The sequence below is a fragment of the Alternaria incomplexa genome (assembly GCF_024043165.1).
Source record: "Alternaria incomplexa strain BMP 0042 chromosome Unknown scaffold_4, whole genome shotgun sequence".
NCBI classification, from domain to species: domain Eukaryota; kingdom Fungi; phylum Ascomycota; class Dothideomycetes; order Pleosporales; family Pleosporaceae; genus Alternaria; species Alternaria incomplexa.
Window position 1 is genome coordinate 1,271,756 of NW_026249853.1, and position 27,830 is coordinate 1,299,585.

Below are 27,830 nucleotides of genomic sequence, written 5' to 3' on the forward strand. Positions count from 1 at the left end.
TAGCCGTCATCTACAACCCAACCTCCGACCACCATGGCGCCAGCCGCCCCCACCCTAGAGTTCAACTACGACATCTCCTGCCCCTTCGCCTACATAGCCTCGACCCGCGTTCAATCCCTTGCCCAACACACGCACGCAACTTTAATCTACAAACCCGTCCTCCTAGGCGCCATCTACCGTGCAACATCCGCGCCCCAAGGCGCCGGCGGCTCCGCCTCTGATGTCTTCAACTCCGCCAAAAAAGCCGTTACAGCACAGGGTATGCAACGTACACTCCGCAGATACAACATCAGATACAATCCACCGCCCCAGCACCCCCGCAAAACAGTCAATGCACTACGTTTGTTGTACTGTGTGAAGGACCAGGAAAAGAGGAGGCTGCTTACGGATAGGTTATTCCAAGCCTACTGGGTAGACGGCCAAGATGTGAACTCCAACACGACGCTTCTACAAATTGCGAGGCAGTGTGGGGTGGAAGGGTTGGGAGAAGAGTGTTTTGCTGATGTGAATGCGAGGAAAGAGTTGGAAAAGAGCACTGAAGAAGCGATCCAGAGAGGTGCGTTTGGTGTTCCTGGGTTTTGGATCCCGGATGCGGTTTGGACGGGGGTTGATGGCGAGGAGAAGAAAGGGAGATTCTTTTGGGGACAGGATCGTATGCATTTTGTTGAGGCGACGTTAATTGCTCTTTCGTCTTCTTCTTCTTCTTCAGCTGGGAAAGCGTGGAGTGGTGTCCCTGGACTCAAGAGTTTGATGCCTCGTTGCATCCCTAGGAACACGCCTCACGGTCGTGTCAAGGTGGAGTTTTGGTTCGATTTCAGCAGTCCGTGGGCGTTTCTGGGGTACACACAACTGGACAGACTGAAGAGTAACTTTGGTTCGGGACTGGAGGTTGTCATGAAGCCATTCCTGCTGGGTATTCTGTTTAGAGAGATCGGCGCGCCGAATCTACCAGGGTCGGCGGTTAGTCCTGCAAAGGCGAAGTGGTCGAGACAAGATCACGCGGACTGGACGGAGTACTGGAATGCTGTTAGTGCGCAGGATGGTGGTCGGCAGGTTAAGTTTCATTGGGCCGATACGTTTCCCATTCGGACGCCGACTGTGTTGAGGGTTGCTATCGTAGAGCCGGAGACGACGAAGTTATTGTGTAAGTCGCACTTTGGCCCTTTCTCGGTACATTCTACACATGTCATGCAGCATGCTGATCAGGCACAGTCGAAGCATGCTGGTCCCACAACCAGAACGTGTCCGACGACTCCGTACTCCGCGCTGTTCTTGACGAAGGCGGTTTCGATGGTGTGAACCTCATCGCGCGTGCGAACGAGCCCGAGGTAAAAGCCAAACTACGAGCTTTGACTGCGGAGGCTAAGGACTTGGGTCTTTGCGGCGTACCTACGTATCGTGTGCTGAGACAGACGGATGGTGGAGAGTGGAAAGCAGTTGGCGGGTTGGTGTGGGGACAGGACGAGATCAATGTTGTGGAGGACGTGATTGCTGGGTGGAATCCTGAGAGCTCAAGTGAGGTTGCTGAGGTGGCAAAGGGAGAAAAGGGCGCAAGTGCGAAGTTGTGAACGCGGCATATTGGCTATCCCGGGGAAGCGAGAGTATCGCAACCTTGACAGCTTACTGGCATGATTCATGGCTCACAAGACATCAATGCACGGAGAGATCTGTTTGTGGACAAGTTGGTGACGATCAAATTATCGCAGTGTACCATGATTCATAAGCTAGGTACACACGCATGTCGTTGAGAAAAAGCAAGCCATTACGCCATAACCATGCGCCTTTCCTGGGTATCAAAAGTGGAAGTGTATCTATCTTTCCGGGGTATTCGTTCGTTTCTCGTGTTGAGTTGTAGGGTATGCGCCGTAATATACGCTCAGAAGCATTCGCAATGTGGAAGTGGAAGGATCGACAAGCTCACACCGACAAGTCAATGTCACCGTAGGCACGGCGCTTCCTCCTCTTGCTCGCAAGTTGGGGGCTCCAGATGCCACTGAAGAGGTCCTCGCATTCGTCTTCGTCCTGCGAATCGAACTCGATGTCACCTTCCTTCTCCAGCACCATGCCGTTGTCTTCCTCTTCTACGCTCTCGTCCCATTCCGCGCCTTTGACGACTCTCTTCGTCTCCAGTATGAATTTGCCAACCTTGTACTTCTGAGTCTCTTCAGCAGCATCGACGTACTTCCATCCTAACACGGTACCACAGCTGCGACAGCTGATATCGGAAACGGTATGCGCACCCGTGACGAGCTGACGAGCGTGGGCTTTGTGCGTCAAAGTGTTCGGTAGGTCGCCCGCCTTCCAGCCTGTCGCTGACATGTCACCGCCAGCAAACGCGCTGGATGCCGATGGAGGTCCTACAAGGTATGCGCGACCATGACGCCCAGTGAACCCTTTGCTTATGATAGCCGACGTGGGGATGAGGTCGGCTAGGCACTTCTGACAGCGCAGATGTGAGTTCGGTTGGGCCGTCAAGAAAGAGGTCGGCTGGGGCGGAGAGGAGGACGGAGATGCGGAGGTGGTCGAGGTGCTGATGGCAGAGCTTCGGCGGCGGCGGAAGGGAAGACTAGGGAAGAGGTAGAGAGGGAATGGTTGCGTTGGTGAGCTCGGCATGGTGTACTACAGAGGGTCGATCGGAATATTAGTGGTGGTATAGTGATACGACTGTCGCTTGGCGCTATGGGACGAAAGATTCTTCGAGGCTTTCGGACGGCTAATCTATGAGGTCTCGCTTCTTGCTGCTTGGTGGAGATCGTGACGTGAGGATGGTGTAGTTGTGCCGCCTGATGGACGTCTGGCCGGTGTTGGCTCGGGTAGGGTGAAAGAAGTGACTACGCGTTGGGCGAGTGAAAGGAGACGAGGCTCTTTGTCCTCAAGCTCGAGATACGTAAGACGCTCCTAGGGGAGGCTGCCCACCCTTTGAGGCGTGTCGACGCGAAGGAGCAGATGACGCGCCGAAGACGGATGCGGAAATGTCGCGATAAGCGATAACGGGCGCCACAGCCGAGGAGGCGGGGTGGCGGGGCAAAACAGATGTCGCACCTCAGGCTCTCGACATCGACAGGGCAGACAAACTGATGCGTTCAAACTCTTAGATTTCGTATTTAGCAGACAGTGTAAGTGCTAGCGACAATATATAGAGTGACCATGGCGGTGAGTATCACGTTCTTGCGATCATCATCCGGCGAAGGGTGCAGCCAATACTTATGCGACACCAGATCATGCGACCCTCAAACCCGGGCGTGTCGTCACGAGGTGCGCTGGCGCTCTCCGATTGTGCCCGGGCAGTACTTCCACTACATTTGGTCTATTGCATCCTTGCAGTATCCTTGCCATAATTTACAGATACTGGTATCTTGTTTGGCCGGCACTTGCCTAATCACCATCAGACGCACCGTTGGTCTCGTCATGATGGCTGTATTCCATCGACGCCTCATGACCATCTACCATATAGCGACCAGCATGCCTCATGCTACGATTCCATCGTTCCCATACGGTTTCAAGCTTTGCCCAGGTGGTACCAAGATGTCGACGATTATCGACGTACGTGGGACTCGGTACAGCTTCCCAGCTTCGTAAGCGCGATTACCATGATCAACATGTTTCCTGGCCTGTACCTGGGCTTCGGAACTTTCTGAACAGGTTTGAAACCACCAAGCTGCAAGCACCGAACAATCGCGAACTCAAAATGCAGTGTGTAGCTGGTGAAGACCATGCGACCTAAAGCCAAGCCATCGTCCCGTTGAGGAGCAGTACTCGATGCAAGACAGGACACCAAAACTGCTGATAGCGGCTGTCGGAGTTGCTACGTTCACCTGTTCTTATTTCTGCGCTGGAGCCTGATGCGTTTGCTCCTTTTTTCCACACGTTGAGACGATGCGTCGGCTTGCCAGTCTCGTGTTGGGCTGTCATACGAAGACGTGCACCTATCTTGATCAATACTCGTTTTATGAGAGTTGCCCCAAGGTTTGCACAGTAGCCTACGATGATGGCAACATGACTTGGCGATGGAGTGTTATACCAGAGTGTTCACATGAAATTTTGCATACCACAGAGGCTGTTTTGCTACATCAGCTCGATAACTATGTGGTTTCATCCTTCCACTCACAAGTTGGTATTTCTTTGACGGTTTCTTTCATGTTTCGACCATCTTACGGTACCATCAAACCACAAGTTTGCTATATCGCTGACTGCTCGATCAACAAACGGTACAGAATAGCAATCCACACCCTATACATCTGCCCCGTTCACGCGCTTCAGTCAATCTGTCGTGCTGGACCAACAGTCGACGAACACGATGGATCTCGCCGCGCAGAAAGACTTCGAAGAACATATCGCACTGTTGCGGCGTTCAGCATTGGCCATCAATCGGGTACTGTTCAAAGTCTTACAGCACGTTGGACTGCAACTTTTCGATCTTGACTCAGTACACACAGCAGAAGCTCAACCGTTGCTCACGTTCGTGGTTAGTAAGTTCCCGAAGCCAAATGAACGCAATGCATGTACTGACTTTGTACACCCGTATACAGGCTAATTATGTCTCCTTAGACAATCTAGATCGAGGAGTAGCGTCTAATTTGTCATCTGAAGTGAGAACGGAGATCGTTTCTCTCTCCGACGCATGGCCAGTATCAAAATTGGAAAGAACCAGAGACTACTATCAAGCCTATACTGCAGACGCAGCACTGTTCGCTCGAACATTAGCGTATCGCGCCGAAGGTCAGCCCTTTTTCAGGCTCATTGACAACGTTCGTTTCAGTCTAGACCTTGACACATTCAAGGAGTCTATCGCAAATCCCTACCTCGCGGCTCGAATGCTATGGATAAAGCAACGTCAAGCTGAAGGCCAAAAGCTGTATCCAACCGAAGGCCATTCCTATAAGCTTATATTGGAGTATGAAACTTTACACAAGGGCCTGAGCGGTCGAATACAAAAAGAGTACCTCGATGAAAAATACATTCGAAGCTATACGTCTTTGGAGTGGGACCGTTTCATCAGTATGGTTTCATACTTGACCTGCTGTCGGTACAAGCAAGCAGAGTTCATCGGTGAGTTAGATGCGGTGCTTGATGAGCGAAGCGTTGCTCTCAGCGAAACTTCTTCTTATGACGGGAACGACAGCGAGGCCACAGAAGGCGAAAACAATCTTGGTGCCGACGAAGACAACGACGATATGGAGGACACTGTACCGTCCGACTCCCAAGGTAACGACTCTGACTCCGACACGAGGAGGGAAGTCCCACCTAGTAAACGATCACCAATCTACCCAGCGGTATCGGAATTCACCACGCCGTGTACCCAAGAGGCAATGGCAGCGAGTGATGCGGCCGATCGCCGCTGCTATGCCTGTTATTACGACTACGGGGTGTCTTTCTCGCATTCGAACAAAACCGAGCCAGCTGTCCGTACTCCCTGCGGCCACGTTCACGGTACTATCTGTCTCGAGGATCATCTGAAGACAGGCAAAGCCACTTGTCCCGTATGTCGTGAGAGACTGTTCGGTTTTGACCAGCGCCTTGATTTCCATGAAAGCGGCATGTATGTTCGTCTGGTGCAGGCTATAGATGGCATCGCCAAGCTAGATCCGGCTATCGATCGCTATCTGTTGGAGGGTCAGAAAGAGACACACAACTTCGACTTTGCGAAACTTCTCAAAGACCTCTTCAGTCTCTGTTCGCGTGTTATCCTTTGTCGGTCTGAATTGCGAAAAGCGATTCCTATTGAAATGTCATTGGAAGAGGTGTAAATTGGCTTATGGAAGACGTTGGGTTATAACGAGTTGTACGTGAGACCGACGTGTCTTCTGGATGATATATCGTAAGTCAGCAACGGTAATAATCTACATAGAGTATGTAAGACCGTTTAAATATAGTTTGCAGGAGACCACGGTTCGCTTGCGAGCCAGGAGTCAGGTTTCCATGACCTCATAACTACACACATTGCGACCATTCACCCTAACCCTCCTCTTTATAGTCTCACCAGAACATTCATCATACCGAAACAATAACAAATGTGTCTCATAGGAAGTGAGACTCTTATGATTACGGATTAGAGGAATCTAATTCATTGTAGGGTAGATTCATTACAAAGCACATGCTGAATGATCCGCACCATTGCGCACTCTCGTCCTAGTTTCCTAGAAATCGCAGAGCGTCCCGAATCTTTTGCCTAACCGACCCGTTCCTCTCTGTGCTTGTTCTCGCCAGAGTGCTGAGCGGGCTTCCATCACAGCAATACGCTCGTTCATCGCCATGACTCTGACTTGCGCATCGGCAAGCACGTCTGGCTCGATTTCTGTTAAGGCATCAGTCTGTACAGTGATAGCCAAGTGACGGCTGCCCCACATGATCCCATCCAAGAAATCCCGGATGAGCACACCTGATCGTCTCAGTGTACCCGTGGAATAGTAAAAAAGCCTGTCGTCGTCTATCTGGTCGACTGCTACCGAAAGCCGGAGACCCGAAGGTTGAATGCCAATGTCATGTTGCAACCCAGATTTTGCACACATCGAGTCCAAGTCTTCCAGCCGTTCTGCGAGGTCCATGACATTTTGAAACACCTGATATCTGGGTTCGATGCCTTCCCACCAATCCGTGATTGGACTTCTGAGTCTTGTGAAAACCGTCGAGTTGTATCCGTCGATATATAAAAATGGGATATCTTTTAAAAATCGAAGCAACGGGTGCAAGTTATTCCACTGGAAACAGAGGTGAAACGTGTGGCAATTGCCGCAACGGAAGGGCTCCATTATGGTCATTATGGTATTGCGGTCATGTTTCCGATAATCAAAATGAGCAGTCATCCAGAATGCGGTTTGGTAGAAATCCAATTTCTGGAGCCAACCACTTTGATTGTCGAAGGTCTTGCCATCTGCCGTATCATCAGGTCCGACCAATGATTCCAAGCGTTGCTCAAATTCATGACCAATTTTGAGGACTAGCTCTCCAAACGGCGGCCCGTCGAAGGAAATTGCTGCGGCCATTGCCTGGTTTAGAGGCTTGAAGTGCGGATTATCTCCCAGCTTCACAGGTGTGGCGCGCTTGTAAAGAGCTGGCTGTAGCTCGCTTAGGTTTCTGACACAGTCGCGCCATCTTCTGCAAACCTGCTTTACATGCAGTAGATCGAATATACTGAGATGTATGAAGATCGCGCCTAGAAGTTCAGGTGTTGCCGTAACTTGCTGTGCAGCCGAGCGCGACTCGACGTTAGGGTATACCATGGTGAGGACGGAGTCGGTGAAGAAGGAACAATGGTGACAGTTGAGGTAAGCGACGGTTTTTACGCAGCGGGTAAACACCTTACACGTGATACTAACGAAGGGTTGGAAACTCGCTTGTAATACATGTCGACTAGAGCTTAGTCAGATGTTGGATAAAGCAATTGACCCACTATACTCGCCAGATGAGATAGGCAGTCACATACCAGCTAACAAGCTTTAGGTCACGAATCGGCCATGGTCAGGTCAAGCGAAGTCTGGAGTGTGCATCTCTCGGCCTCATGCTCAGCCAACAGACTGAACGACATGTCACAAGTCTCTGACAATTTATTGCACGACACCAGGGAAATTATGATGAGCGCACGTCGTAGTGTATGGGATGTCGAGAGGGAGTTGCGGTGGTTGCCCAGGTCAAAGTCCGTCCCGTTTGAGCTAACCTAAAAAGCGCTAGTGCCAGGTTCAGGAGGCAGCTACGTCACCACTGCCGCCAAGCAGCCTCATGCAACACCACCTGGGCATTTGTGGCCCATTCTCGCGTGCGATTACCACGAGCAGCAATCGCACTGATCCTCCTCTAGGTCGTCGCATGGGCACGGAAACCAACAACGTGTCACACGTTCCACACGATCTTCAAGCATCTTCGGTAGATGCTGCAGGCACTCCTGGCTAACAGCGGGGGAGAAGAGGCTAGGGCGAAGAGTAGGCCGATTTGCTAGCAATGATAGCTACGGATTGGGTCAGATCAGGAAAGGTTTGAAAGAAAGAATACAAGCTGGGTACGCACGGACATCTCAAGAGAGGGCATGACAGTATTTGTATTCGGCTATGTGAGAACAGATTGCGTTTACTCCATACGAAGTAGACGCTCGTGTTTGCCGTTGTGACGCGGATCTCGATATCTCAGTGAAAACGAACTTGGTTTGGCCTCTGGTCTACCGACGCGAACGCTCAAGATTGAAAGAAAGAAGATCATGATCCATGACGCGAGAGTTCTTGCTTCTAGATACAGGGATCAGTCGCTGCGACCTCTGGGCGCATTCTTTACCTCAATCATGAGCTGCTTGGTCTTCATCCAAATAACCTTCCTGCAAGCAGGACAACTCCTCCTGTGCCTCGTCGTACAGCTGGGCGATATAGGCCTTGTCCTCCTTCCATGTCTCAGCATATATTCCACTTATGACATAAGACTCGTTGACAGTCAGTGTCCTAGCGCGACCGCGTGTAAAGGTCAGGTCACAAAATCGCAGAAGAGCGCGTAGCACTTGCCCCAACTTAATGCCATCTTGATCGCGAACAATGGTATTCCCCAGACCCACGGGGTCTGGACCTTCGACGCAAGCCAGAATGAGCCTCGTGCACACGGGCGCCATGAAATAATGTTGAAGAATACCGCGTTGCTTTGCGATTTCGTAGGCGTCACTCACAGCCCTGGCAAACAACGCTAGAACGTACACATTATTGCGGCCAGCCATGCGACCCTCGATTTCGTCCAATGCAGGCCCCATCCGGTAGTCTGCACTTCTGAAATTCCCAAGAGCGAATCGAAAGAGCAGTTCTGAACCATAGCCTCGACCGCAGATTTCGTGGTTGTGTAGGAAGCGGAGAGCTGGATGTAAGCCCGAGGCAGCGTATGGAGGGTGAAGACGCCGGCAACCGTCGCACCTGAACGCATGTTGCTGAGGTGTTAGAATGAAGAAAGTTTGAAGGGAAAACTTGTAGTTAGGTTTCTCGAACGGATGCCATAGACGTTCCCATTGCTGCTCTCGCGCAGCGGCTGCGGTTTCCTCATCCTCGCGTGCCTCGATTGCGTCATAAAAATCCCATTCCATGCGACGAATCCCCTCTAGGGCCCATTCCACCTCCTGGTAGCTCAGCTTGAGAGGATACGTGGACATGATCTGTGGTAAATCTGGGTAATGTGGATCTTCGTCATGTCGAACTGGGATGGGAAGCTGCCACAAGCGGCGTTGGATGCTGGGCGTTCCGTCGACGATGGCCTTTAAGACCTTTGAAGTTGACCGAACATGAATGAGATCGCGAATATCCGGCAAACGGTTCAGGGTGTTTTCCGTGAGCTCTGGTATGGCCAACGCAGTTTGCGCAATTGATTGTTGTGATGTTTCTTCGAGCTGTAGGTCCATAGCCATGGTGTTATGATGTGCTGTAAAGGGGACTTCGGGATTGTTGGATTATTTATTAGAAGCTCTTATTTCGCTCCAAGGATGTTTTAACATGCTAATGAGGAACAGAACTAGGGGCATTTTTCCTTTGAGCTGACAGCAGCCCATCCTGCCCCGACCAGTATTTCACTGTGAATACACACCGCCAAAGGTGAAAGCGCTAGAGTCAAGTGTGCGCATTCCTGAACGAATGTTTATTGCCTACAGTGTATTTTAAAATTGTACAGCGTTGATTGTTCCGTGTCTCTGATCAAAAAGAAGCGAATGATATGACCAGACAGATTTATGTACAAGCGGTAACCGATGAGGCTGCGTAGAGCCATCAATATGTGTCCTGATAAACTCAAGCAGGCTGCGCGAAAGTGCTGCCGATAGGCCCGAACTTGATGTTCGAGAAGACGACTTGCGCGTTCGGATTGGCAGACTCAACATCAGCCGGCACACCGCTGTTGATGTCGCACTCGCCGCGAGCGACACCAGGCTGCTCCGGATCCTTGTCGGTGGGGTAGCTGCTGTCAAGCCAAAGCATATTGGCGTAGTGGTCGTCCCAGAGACTCATGACGAGTACCATGCCCAGGTTCATACCCCTACCCATGGACTCCATGCCGCCGAACTCGTTGAAGGGGTAGACTTCCTCCTGGAAGACTTCCTTCTGCGTGTTGCACCATTCTTGGGTGATCGAGTTGCCTGTCTGCGCGATTGTCAGAAGGGAGTTCATAAGGCTTGGTGACGTGAGCACATACCATGCCAGGGACTGTGGGCTCCGGGTTGGCGATGACTTTGCCGTTCTGCACATAGAAGCGCTTGATCTCGCTGAGCGATCCTCCAGATCCCAAGAACTGTGTGACGACTGTCACCTTCTTTGATGTGTCTACACCAGACTTGCCCTTGCCATAAAAGTCTCTCGCGCCGACACGGTATGGGTTGAAGTCGCAACCATTCGCATCGCAGGAGCCGGCATAGCGATCGAGCGAGTATGTTCCACCACATGTATCGTCTGTGCAGACTGAGTAGCCTTCAGGCTGACAAGAGTGTGGGGTCACAGCCGTGGAGACTGAGTTTGCCTCCCAGATATCCATCTCGGTGCTGAGTTGCGTCAGAATGGGCCAGGCCGAGCAGACTGACGTACTCACCAGCATGCACCATTCCTGCCAATACCCGCATTTGGGTCAGATTCGGATGCTTGCCAACCTTCTGCGTTGGCTTTGCCATCGATGTACTTCAGGTCTCGAGCACATTGAGCGTCACAGTAACCTGGGATGTATCAGTTCATGCTCTATGAATATCGAATCCTGTGACTTACCAGTCCCGTACTTTGCACCGGGTGCACCGTGACCCTTCTGGGGCATGGAAACGAAATACAATGCTCCATTGAGACCGCATGGCAACTGCGAGTTGTCGACGTCGAAGGTGAATTCGTTTCCGATAAGGTTGAACATCTAAACAGCAAATAGGAATGATCAGCGTCTGTGTCATACCTAGATCTGGTGCGCTGCCCTACCTCATAGTTGTTTGCATCTTTCATGAGGTACGTGCGAGAGCCTATGTTGGTGGAGTATTGGTTCTTGGTAACGAACTTGAGAGTAAGAGCATTGCCAGAGGTCGTAATACCGTAGGTACCGCGGTAGTCTGAGCCTTCGATAGCACAGTTCTTGGTACATGCGGCGTTCGTCGCACACGCCGTGGTGTTCCACTCGTTTCCGTCGAAGCAGTTGGTGTAGCCTCCAACGGAATGAAGCCAGCGCCAATTAGCATCAATGACAATCTCTCCGTTAACGTTGGTGCAGCTGTTGCCACCGCTGCCTGTGCAGCGCTGCCAGGTCATCTTTGGGTGAGTTTCGGACTGCTCCGTTCCAATGACCCAGGCGGATGCGCGGGAGGCGCAAACACCCAGAAACACCGCAAGGTTCGAAGTCGACAACATGATGAAAGGGAAGACTGTGAGCTGAATCAAGGATGTGGGATGTCACACAGTCACTGGAGTACATGATGCTGCCAACTTATAGGATTGTTTCACGGCTTCGATCCTGGCCTTGCTTGTGTGCAAAGTACACGATGCATATTGCCCAGTCTCCAGAAGCCCGACAATGAGCTCATGTAATATGAGGAACTGATCATGCGATAATCTTTGACGGATTGATGGACATCTGGTCCGCCTTGGGAGTTGAGAACTCATTGATGGACGCGATCAGGCTGTCACTTCGTCGCACAGCTAAACTCCCAAAATGGTATCCCAGTCATATGCATCTCGGCGTAGTGCGCTTCGTATGGATATTTCAGCGTTGCCAAGTGATTATACTTCGGTATATGAGGTCAAGAGCCGTGGCGCTAAAGGTACAGTGCGGGGTTAGCTTGCGAGCAACGAATTAAAGGTAGTGGTTCAATCCATCGCGAATGTACCGATAGCTAAGCATTCTTGGTGCCTTTCCCCGGACAATTTGTATTCATGGATCTCGCAAGGGCAATTTAAGGATGCACAGATGGCCAGGGTGTATCGTGCATGCTGCAACGCGTAGAAGGCGGGGTCGCGAATGGAGAGTAATCAACTCAATCACCGCGTCGATACAATTGGTGGGGCTGTATGACTACTCGTTGGCATCAAGACCACGGGGTCCTTTGTTACCTGAGATGCTCAGGTGTGTGGCAAGCCTGAGAGAAGTTTCTCTCGCCGTGTGGACATGCAATTCGGAGCCACCAGAGTGCCGCGTCGTCACAGGAGGAAGGGTATAGAGTGCCGAGGGCTTGGGCTCGAATGTTCCATATGAATTTCAGACGAGTTATCGATCACTGTGTCATGTGTTTCGTCCCTTCAAGTCTGCCATATTACATCTGCCAGCTACAATTCAGTACGCGTGACATGAAGGCTCACTGAATTGAGCAGTCTTCCGCGACTTGATCAAGTGTCGGTGTTGCCAGGTATGTCCATCCAAGGTAATCATCGTGACCGAAGGGTATATTCGTAGCGAAAGTCGTGCGACCGGTTCCGAGCATAGACGCAGCATGCTACAGTATGTCCCTGGTGGAGTACGTTGTTCAACCCATCGGGCGAGGGCAGTTGAAGCCCGAGCACGTCTACATCTCCTGCGACTCGAGCTCTGGTGTGTTTGAAGCAAGTGTTCATCTTGTAAGCATCGCACTTGATCGTGGAGAGATGATAGGGGGAATACTGCCGAGATGGCTTATCGTGCGGACGGGTGCGGCGCGTCGGAAGAGCGGGAGACCTGGGATGAACGTGAGTAGGTAGCCGAGAAATTGTATAGGGACTCGCGATTGTTCAGCCAGCAGGCATGTATTCGGATGAATCGCTGCGCGATGTCGTCGGGGTCGTGCTACTATCCTGTCGCGTCTGTTGGTGCCACGGGTGCGGATCTGCGCCTTGGCACCGCGCGCGTCATCGTTCTCACAATCTTCTTTCAACCTCGCAGAGATACACCAAGAATGACCTCTATTCGCGCACAGCAAACATTCCAGAAACGTGAATTTCCAGCTCTGCATGTCAAACAACACCTGCGGAACGCGCCTGGAGATGCTGACGAGATATGAGTAGAAGACCAGGTACTGGAACCTGCCCCAGTATCAACCCATCAACTTCTAATCTACGTCGACATCCGTGTCAGCGTCCATCCGCAGGACAAGGACCAATTCTAATCATGATCAAGCTAAAGTGCGATCAGGCTCATGGCCTTCCGTGTGGCACACAATCTCCAATGGTTGCAACTTGGTAGACATACCATCACCCTCTGCTCGAGCCTGGCATGTCACCACAATTCTTCAAGTGCATATTCACACCTCAAAACCATGCCAGGTCTCCATCCTTCTCCGTTCTCCTCATGCTGATCCCGGCCTCGAATCTTGCCCGGCCGTCTCACGTTTCAATAGCGGACATCGTTATTGGCCGCTCAGCCAGCTTGACCTAACCCAAAGCAGCAGGCACACCATGCATCGCGCCCCTAACGACAATGTCGCGTAGTTTTGTGGATTTTTCCTCGAAACATCGCAGCCCCGAAGGGCTTTAACGACATGGACTGCATATGCACATGGATCAGCGGGAAGTCTAGGTTCAGCCCATTACTTGGAGACATGTTGGGATATAAGACGGCCTCGATGACCATGTTCATGGAGTCAGGCCGCCTTTACTGATATCGACAACGCCCGTCACAAGATGAGAACGTTCACGCAATGCCTCGTATGGGCGAGTGTGATCACACAGTTCGTCGCAGCCCAGAACGCCAACGTCACACTCGTCGCAGCCGCTACTGGATTCGAGGGCGATAATACCAACTTCGTCTACGGCAAATCGCCTTTACTGGTCATCAATGATGGAAGTGCTGCCGACGGTGGCTTCCGGACATTCTCTGTCTTCAACTCCTCAAGCTTTGCGGAGAAGTCGCATCAGAAGACTGGTCGCTCGAAGATTGCTGTTGCTGTTCACGACATCGACGGTAGGGATCTGATCGTCAACATCCCAGCTCCAGATTCTTTGATCAGGGTCTTCGACGCTCAGAGTGGGGAGACGATCGAAAGTAATGACAAGAAGCAGCTGGGCGACTGGAGTACTGCGTGTGTGTGGCGTAGTGGGAAGAGCGGAGAGAGTTACATCTTCCTCTTCGGAAAGAAGATGGTTGTGCAGTTCTTGATTCGGGGCAACAGAAGCCGGGTTGAGATCCTGGAGGTACTGTTGTCTTTTAATCGTGACCAAAGGCAGTAATACTGACAAATATCATAGGTTCAAACTTTTCCCGTTGCTATCGAAGGCGAGACTTGCGCCGTGTTCGCGAATGGCGAGATCTTCTTTTCGGCCGAAGATCGACCATTGTACTCTTTCCAAGCGTCGGAGTCTGTCCAGGCACCCGAGATCAAGACCGTTACTGAGGACATCGAAGTTGCGGGACTTGCTACTCACCACAGCGCATCCGCCGACTATCTGTTCGTAGCCCACGACGAGGTCATCGATGTGTATGACTCCGACATCAAGCAGAAGGGAAGCATCTCATTGAGCGGCATCTCTGATCTTTCTATCGAGGGCTCGCTCGCCATCTCTCAATCTTCAGTTGCTGGATACCCGTCTGGTGCATTCGCCTTCGCTTTTGAGGGAGAGGATGATACTGGGGTAGCTGTAGGTTCTCTGGACGGCGCGCTCAAATCCATGGGCATCAAGGCAAACACACAGTACAGTCCCAAGAACAAGGCTTGCAAGCACTGCGAAAGCTCCGTCACCAAGAAGTGCTCCAACAATGGCTTCGTGTCAGGCAAGGACTGTTCCTGCTTTGCCGGCTTTACTGGTCGCGACTGCTCCAACGTCACCTGCGAAAACGATTGTTCTGGGCACGGCAAGTGTACCGGTCCGAATGTTTGCAAGTGCAAAGATGGGTGGACTGGCCCAGACTGCTCGTTCGTCGCGGTCACCGCAAAATTCGAGACTGATGCAAACGGTGGAGACGGCGATGACCCTGCGATTTGGATCCACCCCACTCGACCAGATCAGAGCAAGATCATTACCACAACAAAGTCTGAAGAGGGCGAAGGCTTTGGTGTCTTCGATCTGCAGGGAAGACTTCTTCAGCATTTGACCGCTGAGGAGCCAAACAACGTAGATGTCATCTACAACTTCACTCTCGGTCCCCGCAAGGTCGATCTCGCATTTGCGGCATGCCGCGGTGACAACACTATGTGGTGAGTACCATCGCATGACTTCTTAGAACATCTGCTAATGCATCGCCAAGCCTGGTCGAAGTAAACAGCACAGGCTACCTCAGCACCATTTCTGGTGGTAAGCAATCCCTACCGGAAGACTACGAACCCTACGGCTCGTGCAACTACCGCTCTCCGACCACCGGGAAAGAATATCTTTTCGTCAACAACAAAGAAGCGCAATACCTGCAGTACGAACTCAGCGCGACCGCGAACGGCACCCTGCAGACTACTCTAGTCCGCGAATTTCAAGGTGGCTCAGGCGGCCAAGTCGAAGGCTGCGTCGCGGACGAAGGCGCTGGCTACCTCTTCATCGGCGAAGAGCCACTCGGCATCTGGCGCTACGAAGCCGAACCCACTGGCTCCGACACTGGTGTTCAAACCGCACAAGTAGGCGACGCAAGTGGTCTCCATGCCGACGTCGAAGGCATCACGCTTGTACCAGCCAAGTCAGGTCCGGGTGGCTACATCATCGTTTCGTCGCAGGGCATCTCCGCCTATCTGATCTACGAGCGCGCGCCCCCACACAAGTACGTGGAGACGTTCACTATTGTTGATAACAAGGCGAAGGGTATCGACCACGTTAGTAACACGGATGGATGTGCTGCTGTGGGCAACGCGCTCAATAAGGACTTCCCAAGCGGGCTTTTCGTCACACATGACGATGCTAATGAGCTGGCTGAAGGAGGTACTGCGAAAGAGGCGAGCTTCAAGTTGGTTAGTCTGGCGGATATCCTGGGCAAGGAAAGGGTGGCGAAGTTGGGATATTAGAGGTAGTTCTACAACAGGCTATGAAATCAGAGATGACGTTGTTATTATCCAGCGATTGATGTAAGATCCGCCGCACTTCATACGAGAACAAAACTAAACGAGTCTGCAGACTACATTGCGATAAAGAAACATACAACGTAGGTGGCCTAATGTCAACGTAGGCTCTAGGGTGTTCAGGTTCTCTCTAGGTCAACGTGGCAGTACATGTCTGCTCTGCATGTATTTCGTCGCTAAAGGCGTTGGATGCCTGCTACCGCTCTCTCTCTCTTAGCTTGACGCTCCGACACCCCAAGACCTATGTTCCTCGTACCGCCGCCTCAGCTCAGCCTGGTCGTCCCTCCGCTGCAGCATGTCCATCCAGTCTGCCCGGCGCGGGCGATCTTCGTGAGTGGCTAACAGGGCGGCTTCTTCAAAGTTCTCGATGGGCATTTCTTCTACGCGTATTTCATTAGTAAGCGCAACTTTAGAGGACTGCCTAATAACGCAATTCGCACTGCAGCATGCACGTCATTGAACGCTGATAAGTGGTTACATCCCAACGTATCCTCCTGGCTCAAGATATTCTTACAAAAAGAAGCGATATAGTTTTTAACTTACCGGGATAAGACCTGTTCCAATGCTGATGATGCGGCATTGAGTATTTCCAAGGGTCGAAATGCAAGTTTGGCCAGAAATCCGTAGCGGGACTACGCAGCCGAGTCACGCTGTCGGACTTATCCCCGTACTCCCACGCGGTATTTTCGCCATATAGCTCTGCGATGATGGTGACGTCGTGGTGTCCGCATGTTTTCGCGTAACTGCGTAGTTGTGCTAGTTCTGTGTCGCGAATCGCATGGGCCATATCGTCGTCCATCGTGCATCCGTATCTGACCGATACACCGGCCTGGCCAGTGGGGATGTAATACCGTATCTGCCATTCAGTCATAGTGTCTTTCGCCATGAGATCGACGAGGTCGCGCATCGCAGCGATAGGAACGCAGGGGTGTTCTGGTGAGATCCTGGGCCAGAGTGAGAGTAGATGGTCGAGGTGGACCGTCGCACGTCGCTTTCCCAGCTCGTGTTCAAGGTATAGGTTCCAAGAGTGCGGAGTATAATGCTTGATGGCTTGGTGAAGGGTGCCGAGCAAGGCGACTATGTTCCATGTTTCTCCGTTTGCATCATTGAGACGGAAGTCGTCGCTGCCGTCCCACCGGCGGTCTATCGAGACACGCAGAATGTCGATGTGCAAGTGGAAATGCACTTCCATGAAGTCGGTCAGTGATGCTGCAATGGTGTCTGTCGTCTCCTTGCTCAGGCCATAGTCTTCACTTAGCTCGGTCCCGTAGTCGTACTGCATGCCGGCCATTACTGGGACGTAAGCCACCTGCTTCTCGGCAAGGTAGCTCCGCGCTTCCTTGTATATCTGAGAACATGTCTGTAGGAGAGCAATGTACGGGTCAGGTTTGTTGAGATAGTATGGGTTCAAGGGTACGCGCTGGTATTGCTTGTCGAGCGCAAGGTCGTAGATCTGGTTTCGCAGTTCGCCGGAGAGATCAAAGAATGTCTTGCGATCTGGCACGAGCGCTTTCGCGTCTTTTGTGACGATATCTAAGCGGCCCGTCATGATGAAGTGACGACTGGTCGCGGCTGATTTTTTTCGCGACTCCCGAGGTCTGCAGTACCGCGTACTGGCGTGGGGGCCGTGTGGGATCGCGTGTCAATTGCGGGGCAACCCAGGACAAGCGATGTGACGACCATCAAGTCTGAAGACATATGCTATAGCCTACCATTCTGTCATTTCTATACGGCAATTCATCATCATATGCCGTTTGACAAGATTGACAGAACGGACATTGAGAAAGTTGGCGCACATAAATCCCGCACGTGACTTTGACATTCATCCACCTGTCTCATGATGTAGCGCAATATCCACTAACCGGCAGAGACTCTGATACTCCATTGCTGAAACAGCTCATGTGACTATTGAGTCTCGACCGCTGCAAAAGATCTGACGTCACCACACCACTCCAGACTGTCGCAAGTCCCCTTCACCTCGCCTTTACCTCGTCCCGCACGTCCCTATACCGCCGGCAGAACCACGGGTACCGGCGTGAGCACAGTCCATGTGAAATCCGGGCCCACAGGTTCATCCGGCCGCTCTTGGCAGGCCAGCAGCCGACTATATAAACAGCGTTTCCTGCCTCCCTCCTACAATCCACACGCCCCCCGGGCTATACTCGACTAACTCACAGCAGCTGGCTAACCCCCAGCATCGCCTTCTCGACTGACTTTTCCCGGGCACGGCTTGGAAGAGAGACTCTTCGACGCATGGTTGCGAGTCATCGAGCGCCGCGAGGTGGGGCGGCCCTCCACAACATTCACTTGTTGTGTTCCTTATGCTTTTTCATTAATGCTTCTGGCTTGCTAGAACATTGAGGAAGAAGTTGGCGGTGTTTGATTTGTTGTGATGTGATCAAGTAAGGTGAAGTGAAAAGAAGTGAAGTGAAGATGAATGCAATTTGGAATGAGAAAATAGTGAGACTAATCGCCGCCATTTACCATTTCAACAGTGATCATCACTCTTCATGTTGATACCCGGACCATACATCTTTTAGTAGTATAGTCTGTCATCAGACGAAGAACGGGCCTCCTCCAGAAACTCTAATCGGTTCCAAAGCTTTAGAAGGGCTTCATCGCCAATGTCACCAGACGAAGCCTTTTTGACGTCCTCAATCTTCCACCCGTAGTATTTACTTTCATGATCGGCAATGTGGATACTCGCGAGGGTCTCGAATGAGGCAGCAGGGGGGAGGAGATCCTTGTTGCTTCGAGCGCAATGAGCGAGGGCATCGGCGCGGGATTGTTGGTACGCCAGCTCTAACCAGTGTCTCTCCAAGTTGAGTCGGGTGACACAACTTGCGTGCTGTTCTGACGACAATTGTCTGTCATAAAACCTTTCGTCCAGCCTCCGGGGGCGGCGTTCGCACAGTGTCTTAGTGTCGGGTTTGAGTTTTGCCTCTGCATATGTCTCTTCTAGTCCTCTGAACTCCCAAAGAATGAGATCCTCCTCCTCGACACAGATATCGTCTGGACACCGCCGCTGTATTTGCCGTTTCGCTTCGTCGTAATCCTTGGCGTGTTGATCGATTCTATTCTTTGCTCTTTCCGCCTCCACTCTCACCCTGTTCAATTCTCTGGTGGAGTATTCGATCTGCTCGTCAAGCTCATGATCCCGATATCGTTTTAGAATTTTCTTGGAATAGTAGATGTTGGCTGGATCATCTGGATTATCCTGGTAAGTTCTGATCTGTTGGAAAGCACCTTCGGCCCAGCCTCGTCCTGACGGCTTGTGCTGCGCCCGAATGAAATCAGCCCGAAACTGATCGATGTCAAGCTTTTCGGGCCAACCGTTCTTGATCAGAAGCGATGATGTGATGTTGTGGGACGGCGGAAGGACGCGCGGATCAGCGGGTCGATCAGCGGGGTTCGCGGCCACCCATGGTGTCCATGCTGTGCTCCGATATGCGTCTCTGATCCTCCTCAAGAAGGTTGGCGCATCAGTCCATTTCGTCCAATCACGGCTGTGCCTGTTCACCGAGAGAATTCCTGTTGAGTTAATCGCTCCAAACACATGGTTGTCCTCCCATCTGTGACCAGACCTGTACTGTTCGCTCTTGTATGGATCTCGGAATTGGACCAAACACCCATTGACTTGTGGCTGGTAATCACTCCTCTCATCTCCTTCATACACCCTAATTGCATTCTTCCTAGTGTCATATTGGAGTTGCCAACTTCTGTAGAGATCCCAGCCATCCCAGCCGCCATTGGTTAAGTGGACCGTTCCTGGCCGCATGAGGAACGAAGGGTCTTTGTCTGCTTCGTCAGGATCACAGCCGTAGCCCAAGAATTTATCTACCCGGAAATCGTGAAAGGTGCCACCCCATAACCAATGGTCATCGTTGAGTAGTGGGGCGTCGACATATGGGAGGATCTCCATCAAACGCAGGTCGGCTGCATCGCGCCTGCAGGGACTGGCTGTAGAATTGACTTGGTGTGGGCCACGCTTGATAGAGTCATGCGGAATGAACGAGGTATTTGCTAGGATAGTGTAGATTTCGTCCATCAAGGCAGCAACTTCCTGAAGTTGGTCTTCATTGTAAGTCTCGGGGACCTGATTATCGACGTCATTGTCGTGAGGTGATGGTGAGCTTATGGTAGCGGAAGGGCTGTAGATGCGGTAGAAGCCCAGGAAAGCGATGAGAACTACAACGAACACGATCAATGGGTCCTGATATCGTTTTCTCGTGGTAGAGTCGCTTAGAGCCTGGCGAGGTGGCTCATCGTGGTCGTGCTTGGTCACTGGTGAAGACATGGGCAATCGCTGTGGGAGGCGGCTTCAGCGATCCATGACCACGTCCGATGCGACAATAAGAGGATCCCGCCATCATTTTGTGGGAACATTGAGGACAGATGTAGAATTCAGAGGTAGTCGGACGCCTGACGCGGTTTGACACGCTTGCACGTGCACGCATCCACATTTTCGACGATGAGTCGGCAGGAACATAGACGCCCCACCATAGGCAACGACATTCGGAGTTGTATACGACAGCTATTGCTTGAAGTGTGGACCGAGAGAAAGCTCTAGACATTGAACAGTCACATCTTCAGTGGTACCATGTCTGACGGGGTCTCGACGAGGAAACTTGGTCAACTGCCGGCTGAAATGCTGGATTTCACGCTCCTCAAGACGTCAGGCTCGCTTGCGCCGCGACTCGGCCGCCTGTCGTTCCCGGGACGCAAGAGTATCCTTACACCCGCATTTATTGGCAACACGTCCAGAGGCGTCATACCCCATGTATCGCAGGACAACTTCCGACGGAGCGCCGATGTTGGCGGGGTCTACGTCGCGCTCGAGGACTGTGCGTATCCGCCCTCATATGTGCCACCAAGCACCGTTAACAGCATGCAGTCGTCGAGAAGCGCCCGCACAAGACTCCGCCAGTCTTCAAATATGACGTGCCTGAGCCGTTGCGCAAATTCATCGCCCTCCCCGAAGACACGCTCCTCGTCCTGGGTGCGCGTCGCAATCCGCCCATAGCCAGCCCTCACGGAAATACAGACACCGAGATACGCCTCCTGACGTCGGTCGGCTTCGCGACTCTCAGCTCCGAGTACTATGCCGCCGCCGCACGCAAGCTGCAACCAGACATCGTGGTGGGATTGGGTGATATACCAGTCGGGCAGGAGGCCATCAGTCTCAAGCGGAAAGACCGCATGAGCGACAGGACCGAGGTGTGGCTGCGTGACATGGTAGCCAAGCAGGGCACAATTGACGAGGGCGAGAAAGCATGGAGCATCTTTGCGCCCATCCTGCCCATCGAGCGCGACCTACAGTCATGGTATTTGGATCACCTGCTAGACGACATGGTGGACAAGATCAGCGGCCTCGCCATCTACGACGCCTATCTACTCGACAACCTACCCGACCAGCTCCATCACCTCCCACGACTATCCTTCCACGTGCCTGCCAGCCCACAGGAGCTTCTCCGCCATGTGCGCATGGGCGTGGACGTCTTCACCGTGCCCTTCCTCGCCGACGCGACCGACGCGGGTATCGTCCTCGACTTCACCTTCCCAGCGCCTGTCAGAGATGGCAATACAAGCGCGCGCCGCTCTCTGGGCATCGACATGTGGAGCGGTGAGCATGCTTTGTCCGTTACTCCGTTATCCGAAGGCTGCACATGCTACGTGTGCACAAAGCATCATCGCGCCTTCCTCCAGCACCTGCTCGCTGCCAAGGAAATGCTTGGCTGGGTACTCATTCAGCTACACAACCACGCCATTCTCTCGGCCTTCTTCACCGGCATTCGCGCCTCCATCGAAGCGGGTACCTTCGACGCCGACATGACCGCTTTCGAGGCCTATTACGAACCTACGCTTCCCGAGAAGTCTGGCCAAGGGCCGCGAGTTAGAGGATATCAGTTCAAGAGCGAGTCGCATGATCCGCATAGGGAGAAGAAGAACCCCAAGGCTTTCAAGAAATATAATGAAGAGACAATCTTGAAGCTGAAGGCAGCTCGTAGCCAGCAAACACAAAAGAGACCAGCAATGACAGACGTTGTCGACGACGAGGCTCTGCTGGGCTTGGTCCAATTGGACGAGTATGTTGTGGACGCGGATCCGGATACGCATATGAAAGACTTGAAGGTGAAATAGGATTGAAGGGCCTGGGTACTCCAAAGGATCATCCAAATACATTGCCTTCCCAATCCACGCGATCCATCGCCTAATACTACGCGTCTCTAGAGTCTACCGCATTTATGACCACATTGGCAAGCTCCCTACCCGTACGCGCATGCACCGCCTGCAGTCTGCCGCCTCTGGTCTGACCTGGTGTAGCATAGCAAGATTCATCATATATCATCAGATAGAACATGTTCTCTATCAGATCCGACGTCACCAATGGCCCATCGTCAAGTATATCCACATACATCCATGTGGTTATATATTCTTTGCCTGGAACATCTTCGCCCCATAAGGACGAGCTTCGGCGTATGCTCCCCTCCAGATCAGCTTTGACGACACCGACGTTTACGAACATTTCGGCCATCGCATGGACTTGGTACTGCTGATCAATTTCGCAAGTCCTTGGGAACAGAATGACTTCGGCGAGAGCTGCGAGTTGGTCTTTGGCCGCTGATTGCTGGACTTGCGAGGCGTCGTCTGAAGCGCTTGGGTCAAAAGGCGCTTCAGTTATGACCCTTGTGTTATTACCGATATCTCTTTCCCGAATGCGTTCCCCGCTGCTAGCAACGAGACCTGGCATGAGTGGTGATCGCAATGGTATGTCAAGCTTGTCCAGGATCGTGTATTGGTTTGTGTAGTCTATCGAATGCGACACTTCGGTAGTGCTGGCCGGCATTGCGAAAGAGCGACTGGCCCATAAGAGAAGAAAAGGGTAGAATATCATCTCGGCTTCCGCGAAATTGCTGTGTTAGATGACAGCCAGCCGTGGACATCTTACCACCTGCCTTCTTATATGTAGTAGTACGCTGGAAGAAGGCCTGTTTACCAAATCGCGTAGGCATTACAGCAAGCTTGGAAAGTATTGCTGCTTTACCATGTTGTACAATATGCTCAAATCCGAAGTGACACCAAGATCGCACGACGTGTCAGAAGTAATGGTATCACATCTACCCGGACAACTTCACTCCTTCCGGCGTGACATGACTATCGCAAACATGTTTCTACTGCAAACATGATACTCTTTGCGGCCCGGTCCATTCGTTTTCGTTTGCTATTCGTCACATCCCTTACAGGGCCACAGTATCTTTTCGTTCGTATTCCGGTCTCGCGCTTGGCAACGTGTAGCCACCGGCATTTTACCCTTCACATTATCAGCACCACGTTTCTATGTGTATATCACAACGAAACATTGGCTACTCGTTACGAGAAGAAATCACCAGAGCAGCAATCACTATCGATGCGCACAATCTCCCAATAACGCTAAGACTCGTGTGCTGTCTACATCAACATCCGTCATCATACGAACACAATAAGCGACGCCTCTCCAGTGGATTCGTCACATGACTGCACCTGGGCAGTCCACTATACGTCTCTCTTGCCTCCCAATCATCCATTCCGGAACGCCCAAACTCAAGTCTACGGGTACTCAGAACTCGCAGACATATCCGCGATGGTACTTACTCCCCCCTGAACACGTGATCGTAGGCTCATCGGACTGGGGATCTTTCCCACACTTCGCGATAGCCTTATCTCCGCATTGAATCTGGCCAGCGTCGACGCCATTGCCTTCGTAACGACAGTCCTTCTTGCCGGGTACTTCGATAGGGAATGAGACCTGTAAAAAACATCCAAGTCAGCATATGTTAAAGAGGAAAAGAAGGACGGTTTGCTTACTTCTTTGCTGGGAGCCGGAGGATGATCGATGGCGTTGGGACGGGAGTCTTTGCCTAATTCTGTATAGTGGATTAGCTCAAACGAATTGTTCTTTTCGTCGCCCCCACACGGCCCCCATGCTATCCCTTGCTTCCCTCGAAGGGCGATGTAGAGGTATTTATCCTCATCCCAGACGCTGTATAGAAGCTGGAGGGATAATTCAGGATGTGCCTAGTAAACCTCGGTATTAGTAAAGGTCATTCGCAGTCGTATGGACTAAGGTTAAGCACTTACATTTCTAGTGTTATGTGCCGCTATCGAAGTGCTTTCACTCGCCAAGGCTTCCAGGGGAGCTGCTGAGATGCAGGTTAGACCGGCAAGTAGCCCGATGAATGAGTTATTGCAAATGAGCATAGTGGAGGGTAGTATTGTCGAAGCAGATGCGCAAGCTGTTTCTTCGCGAGTAAGTGAGAAAGAGATGATGGCTTGAGAAGCAAACTAAGGTACCAGACAATCGTGCAGTTATTAAGTGATAACGGTAGATCATGTATGGTGGTATGGAGAGAGAAGGCTTTGAGGGTAGTGCGAATTTCTCTTTTATAGAATCGGGTACGTCAGACTAAAACATGTCAAGAACATTGTATCACTTCGATTGAGTACACCGCTTTATACCTAGTATTGCTTCATAAAGTGTGCGCGCATTGTGCGAGACTAATGGAAAGAGTCGTCACTCTGTGATTCATGTGCAAGCATCGGCATTCACATGTCTTCCAGACAAGGTTCTTTGAGCGCAAGTAACATCCTGATTGTATTCGCAGCTAGCATGTGGAGAGACTGGTTATGAGGTACATCTTTTTGACAGCACAGGAAGTAAATTTGCTGGACATCTTAGTTAATGATGTTTTCACACTTCCAGCAATGGAAATGCGAGCATGAGGCGCATTGCGCTGGGTGCTCTTTTGCCACGTTATCACTACCGCATTGGTGGCAGTTCCAGTTGTAGGATACGGAGTCTACTAGGTATTTGATAAAGGAGGTTACTGACATGCTGGTCTTTGGTTCGGGTTTGGTTTTGTGATGGGAGTTGGTGGTGTAAGTTTTGAGTATGATGGGATGATTTGTATCTAGACTTGTAGGTGAGAGGTTTGTCTGTAAACAACGTTTGTGGTTTTTGATACGATGTTAACAATCGAGATAGATCGTTGTGCGTGCGTGGTGTTAGTAACCTTAACGTTATGTTTCGTGGTGTGAGTGAATGCCTAGGTAGTATCATGAAAGCGAGTTCTGTAGCACATAGACGGGCATGCTCCTGGCCCCCGATGTCTTATCGATGCCGATGGAATTAAGATACAAAAGATAGTATACGTAAATCTTATCCTTACATGTCACGTTCGGATCCGCAACATCGAAAATGGATACCAATGATTTTTAGTCCTCTTCTTCTCGACGTCTTATGGGCTCCCTACAGTAACGGTCATGGATCGGATGTATTAGCTGATGAACTCACGCGTCTTTGTTTGGCTCAGCGACCAGATCCGCCCTCGATTGGAGTAAGAAGGTGAGAATGTCGGAGTGGTGAGAAGATTTATGAAGGTAGTACACAACCTTGTTTACCGGGCGACGGTGTTCTTGGTCGACAGGCTGTGATCAATATCTCGGCAAAGGTAGCGATTGATCTCGGCATCGGTGGCGAAGATGATCTCGGCGTTTTGGAGTCGAATAGCTTAGAGATATTCATGGAGACACTTTACTGGCGCTTTCGTCTGGAGTCTATTCGGCAGAGTGAACGTAAATGTTCTTATCGGGCTAGGATCTTTCCTCAAGACAGTTGGTTTTGTACTCATGCGCGACAATATCAAGATGCACCCGCTGCTTTATTCCCATCACTCAGTGAGATGTTTGAGAAATGCCTCAACAGGAACTGACGTTGATATGTAATAAACTCAAGGCGCCGAACTAGTATAAGCTCTGCATTCCAGCGCGTTTCGAACGTCGAGAAGAAGGTTGGATATGGCATATAGCCGTCCCACACTAGTGCAAACTCTATCTGTAAAAAGCACATGTCAACGTAGTTGGGCTCGGAGACCCCACGGAACGCTTTGTCCAATACGTCTTGGGCTGCTCAACCTTAAATGCCGAAGTCAATACCTCAGTCATCGCAGTCCTTCTGAAATTGTGGCAATTGATAGGTCTAAAACACGTGTGTATTGCGAGAGTGGTGGCGAAAGAAACGCCGAGGCCGCTTCTTGTATATAGCCCTCCCCCTACCCGGAAGCTTGGCGTGTGTAGCTGTACGGGCCCCATTGCGGTCTTTTACAAGAGAGCATTAGAAGCGGCTATATCTGGATGACGTTGCTGTCAGACTGAAGATCCAAGAGACGGCATATCCTCGGGCCTCCCCCGCTCGGTATACACCACGCAGTAGAGGTCGATAGGATCTGCCGGCTCGTACGAAGTGCCAGCCAATTGCTCTCCCGTAAGTGCTTATCGCAGCATACCCTACGCATATAACTTCGAAGTACTCGACGCTTCCGGACTTGCCGTTGCACCTTCAATCCCAAATCATCACCATTTCCATCTTCTTAGAACTGTCTATATTCTCATTCATCATGTCCGTCCTCGCTACCCAAGTCGAAGAACCCACGAAATGGGGAACAGCCACCGAGGTTACAGCAGATCGCTACAGCCGCACCAATACGATGCAGCGTGGCTACGGTCATGCCCTAACAGAGATGATGAACATCTCCAAAGGCCAACACGTCCTTGTGGCTGCCTGTGGTCCCGGAAGCGACGTTCTCGACATTGCGCAAATCGTAGGCCCGACTGGGAAAGTCGTGGGGTTTGATCTAGACAAATACAGCATCAAGCGGGCGCGTGAGGCCTTGGAGGAACATCCTGAGCTCAAACCTTATGTAGAGCTCCACGTCGCCGACGTGCACGATCTTTCCATGTTCGCAGGACAGAAGTTTGATGCCATACACTGCAACATGTCATACCACTGGTTTAGCGACAAACCTCTCTTCCTCGCTCAAGCCGCCACTTTGGCCAAGCCCGGCACTGCTATTGGTCTCGCGACTCAGGACGGCGCATTCCTTCTACCCATCCAAGACGTCCGCAATGACGTCTTAGCGGAACTCGGCGAGCCTGTAGATAATTTTATATGGCCTTCGACCCTGTCGGAGATGCAGCGCGATCTGAGCGCCGCTGGGTTTGGCGATGTGAAGGTATCGCGCGGCTTTGGCACGCGTACGCTCGACAGCGTGGAGGCGCTGTGGAATTGGTGCAACGATAGCACAGGGAACAGGTTTGGCTATCACTTGCAGGGCGAAAAGGCGGAGCGAATGAAGGAGATGGTCATGGAGAGTTTCCGCGGTTTGGCGTTGGAGGATGGGCGCGCGATTTTGCAGTTCAAGCATCTGTCTACCGTGTCATACTATGGGCGCTAATGTGTAAGCATTTGGCTCAGGAGACTCTCGATAGCTTACGAAACTCTGAATCTACACAAGGATGTCTGCGCATGCGTTCTGTGGGTGCTCGTAATCGCGGCTGAGTTGTGACGTAACAGCGTGGCAGGCTCGATGAGAGTGGAGACGTTGAGGGTATCGCGATCATTCCGATTGAACGCTCATCGGGGAGATTCTAGAGCGATATGGCTTTCTCGTCATGCCTTATGCAGATACATTGGGGGCAATCCAAATGTAAGTTCAGGACGGACTGAACATCCGGAAGCTGAGGTGGAACAGAGGGCTCGTGCGCAGCCCCGCCGTCTTCCCGAGGTCGCCTTGGCTGATCTGCAACCCTACGTCGGTTCTCACGACCCTCCGACACTATGACGCATTAACGGCATTTGTCTCATCTCCTGGCTGATTGCGGATGCAGTTTCTCGACATTGACGACCGGTCTAGCGTCAGCTCCAAAAAATGTTGCATTTGGCCGTCCGCCTGATGAACCCGCCAGCCTGTTCATGACTAGAGACCATCGGATCCCTGGAGAAAGAACGTACATTCAATTAGATCAGCAAAACGATCATATCCAACGCCGAACGCCATTGATGATTGAGTCGAGTAGATCCTCGAATGTCTAGGCTACATCA

At 51.6% G+C, this 27,830-nt stretch overlaps 10 protein-coding genes across 10 annotated transcripts; 5 read left to right on the top strand and 5 right to left on the bottom strand.

The window, feature by feature from the left end:
• Positions 1-33: 33 nt before the first annotated feature.
• On the top strand, positions 34-1,568 carry J4E90_003633 (uncharacterized protein; the record flags this gene model as incomplete). Its single annotated transcript, XM_051433200.1, has 2 exons — positions 34-1,144; positions 1,213-1,568. The coding sequence occupies 2 exons, from the start codon at positions 34-36 to the stop codon at positions 1,566-1,568; spliced, it is 1,467 nt and encodes a 488-aa protein (XP_051293098.1).
• Positions 1,569-1,917: 349 nt separating this feature from the next.
• Positions 1,918-2,613, bottom strand: J4E90_003634 (uncharacterized protein; the record flags this gene model as incomplete). The annotated part of the gene is made up of 1 exon (XM_051433201.1): positions 1,918-2,613. One exon carries the CDS (start codon positions 2,611-2,613, stop codon positions 1,918-1,920), a length of 696 nt encoding a protein of 231 aa, XP_051293099.1.
• Positions 2,614-4,297: 1,684 nt separating this feature from the next.
• J4E90_003635 (uncharacterized protein) lies at positions 4,298-5,747 on the top strand (the record flags this gene model as incomplete). Its single annotated transcript, XM_051433202.1, has 2 exons — positions 4,298-4,469; positions 4,678-5,747. The coding sequence occupies 2 exons, from the start codon at positions 4,298-4,300 to the stop codon at positions 5,745-5,747; spliced, it is 1,242 nt and encodes a 413-aa protein (XP_051293100.1).
• Positions 5,748-8,263: 2,516 nt separating this feature from the next.
• On the bottom strand, positions 8,264-9,364 carry J4E90_003636 (uncharacterized protein; the record flags this gene model as incomplete). The annotated part of the gene is made up of 1 exon (XM_051433203.1): positions 8,264-9,364. The coding sequence occupies one exon, from the start codon at positions 9,362-9,364 to the stop codon at positions 8,264-8,266; it is 1,101 nt and encodes a 366-aa protein (XP_051293101.1).
• Positions 9,365-9,740: 376 nt separating this feature from the next.
• Positions 9,741-11,321, bottom strand: CEL1_1 (Esterase/lipase/thioesterase; the record flags this gene model as incomplete). The annotated part of the gene is made up of 5 exons (XM_051433204.1): positions 9,741-10,088; positions 10,141-10,483; positions 10,531-10,651; positions 10,701-10,836; positions 10,899-11,321. 5 exons carry the CDS (start codon positions 11,319-11,321, stop codon positions 9,741-9,743), a joined length of 1,371 nt encoding a protein of 456 aa, XP_051293102.1.
• Positions 11,322-13,559: 2,238 nt separating this feature from the next.
• J4E90_003638 (uncharacterized protein) lies at positions 13,560-15,859 on the top strand (the record flags this gene model as incomplete). Its single annotated transcript, XM_051433205.1, has 3 exons — positions 13,560-14,069; positions 14,124-15,070; positions 15,121-15,859. The coding sequence occupies 3 exons, from the start codon at positions 13,560-13,562 to the stop codon at positions 15,857-15,859; spliced, it is 2,196 nt and encodes a 731-aa protein (XP_051293103.1).
• A 267-nt stretch (positions 15,860-16,126) lies between these two features.
• J4E90_003639 (uncharacterized protein) lies at positions 16,127-17,462 on the bottom strand (the record flags this gene model as incomplete). Its single annotated transcript, XM_051433206.1, has 2 exons — positions 16,127-16,293; positions 16,457-17,462. The coding sequence occupies 2 exons, from the start codon at positions 17,460-17,462 to the stop codon at positions 16,127-16,129; spliced, it is 1,173 nt and encodes a 390-aa protein (XP_051293104.1).
• Positions 17,463-18,449: 987 nt separating this feature from the next.
• On the bottom strand, positions 18,450-20,210 carry J4E90_003640 (uncharacterized protein; the record flags this gene model as incomplete). The annotated part of the gene is made up of 1 exon (XM_051433207.1): positions 18,450-20,210. The coding sequence occupies one exon, from the start codon at positions 20,208-20,210 to the stop codon at positions 18,450-18,452; it is 1,761 nt and encodes a 586-aa protein (XP_051293105.1).
• A 303-nt stretch (positions 20,211-20,513) lies between these two features.
• Positions 20,514-22,054, top strand: J4E90_003641 (uncharacterized protein; the record flags this gene model as incomplete). The annotated part of the gene is made up of 2 exons (XM_051433208.1): positions 20,514-20,757; positions 20,808-22,054. The coding sequence occupies 2 exons, from the start codon at positions 20,514-20,516 to the stop codon at positions 22,052-22,054; spliced, it is 1,491 nt and encodes a 496-aa protein (XP_051293106.1).
• A 4,292-nt stretch (positions 22,055-26,346) lies between these two features.
• Positions 26,347-27,183, top strand: J4E90_003642 (uncharacterized protein; the record flags this gene model as incomplete). Its single annotated transcript, XM_051433209.1, has 1 exon — positions 26,347-27,183. The coding sequence occupies one exon, from the start codon at positions 26,347-26,349 to the stop codon at positions 27,181-27,183; it is 837 nt and encodes a 278-aa protein (XP_051293107.1).
• Between the last annotated feature and the right edge of the window lie 647 nt (positions 27,184-27,830).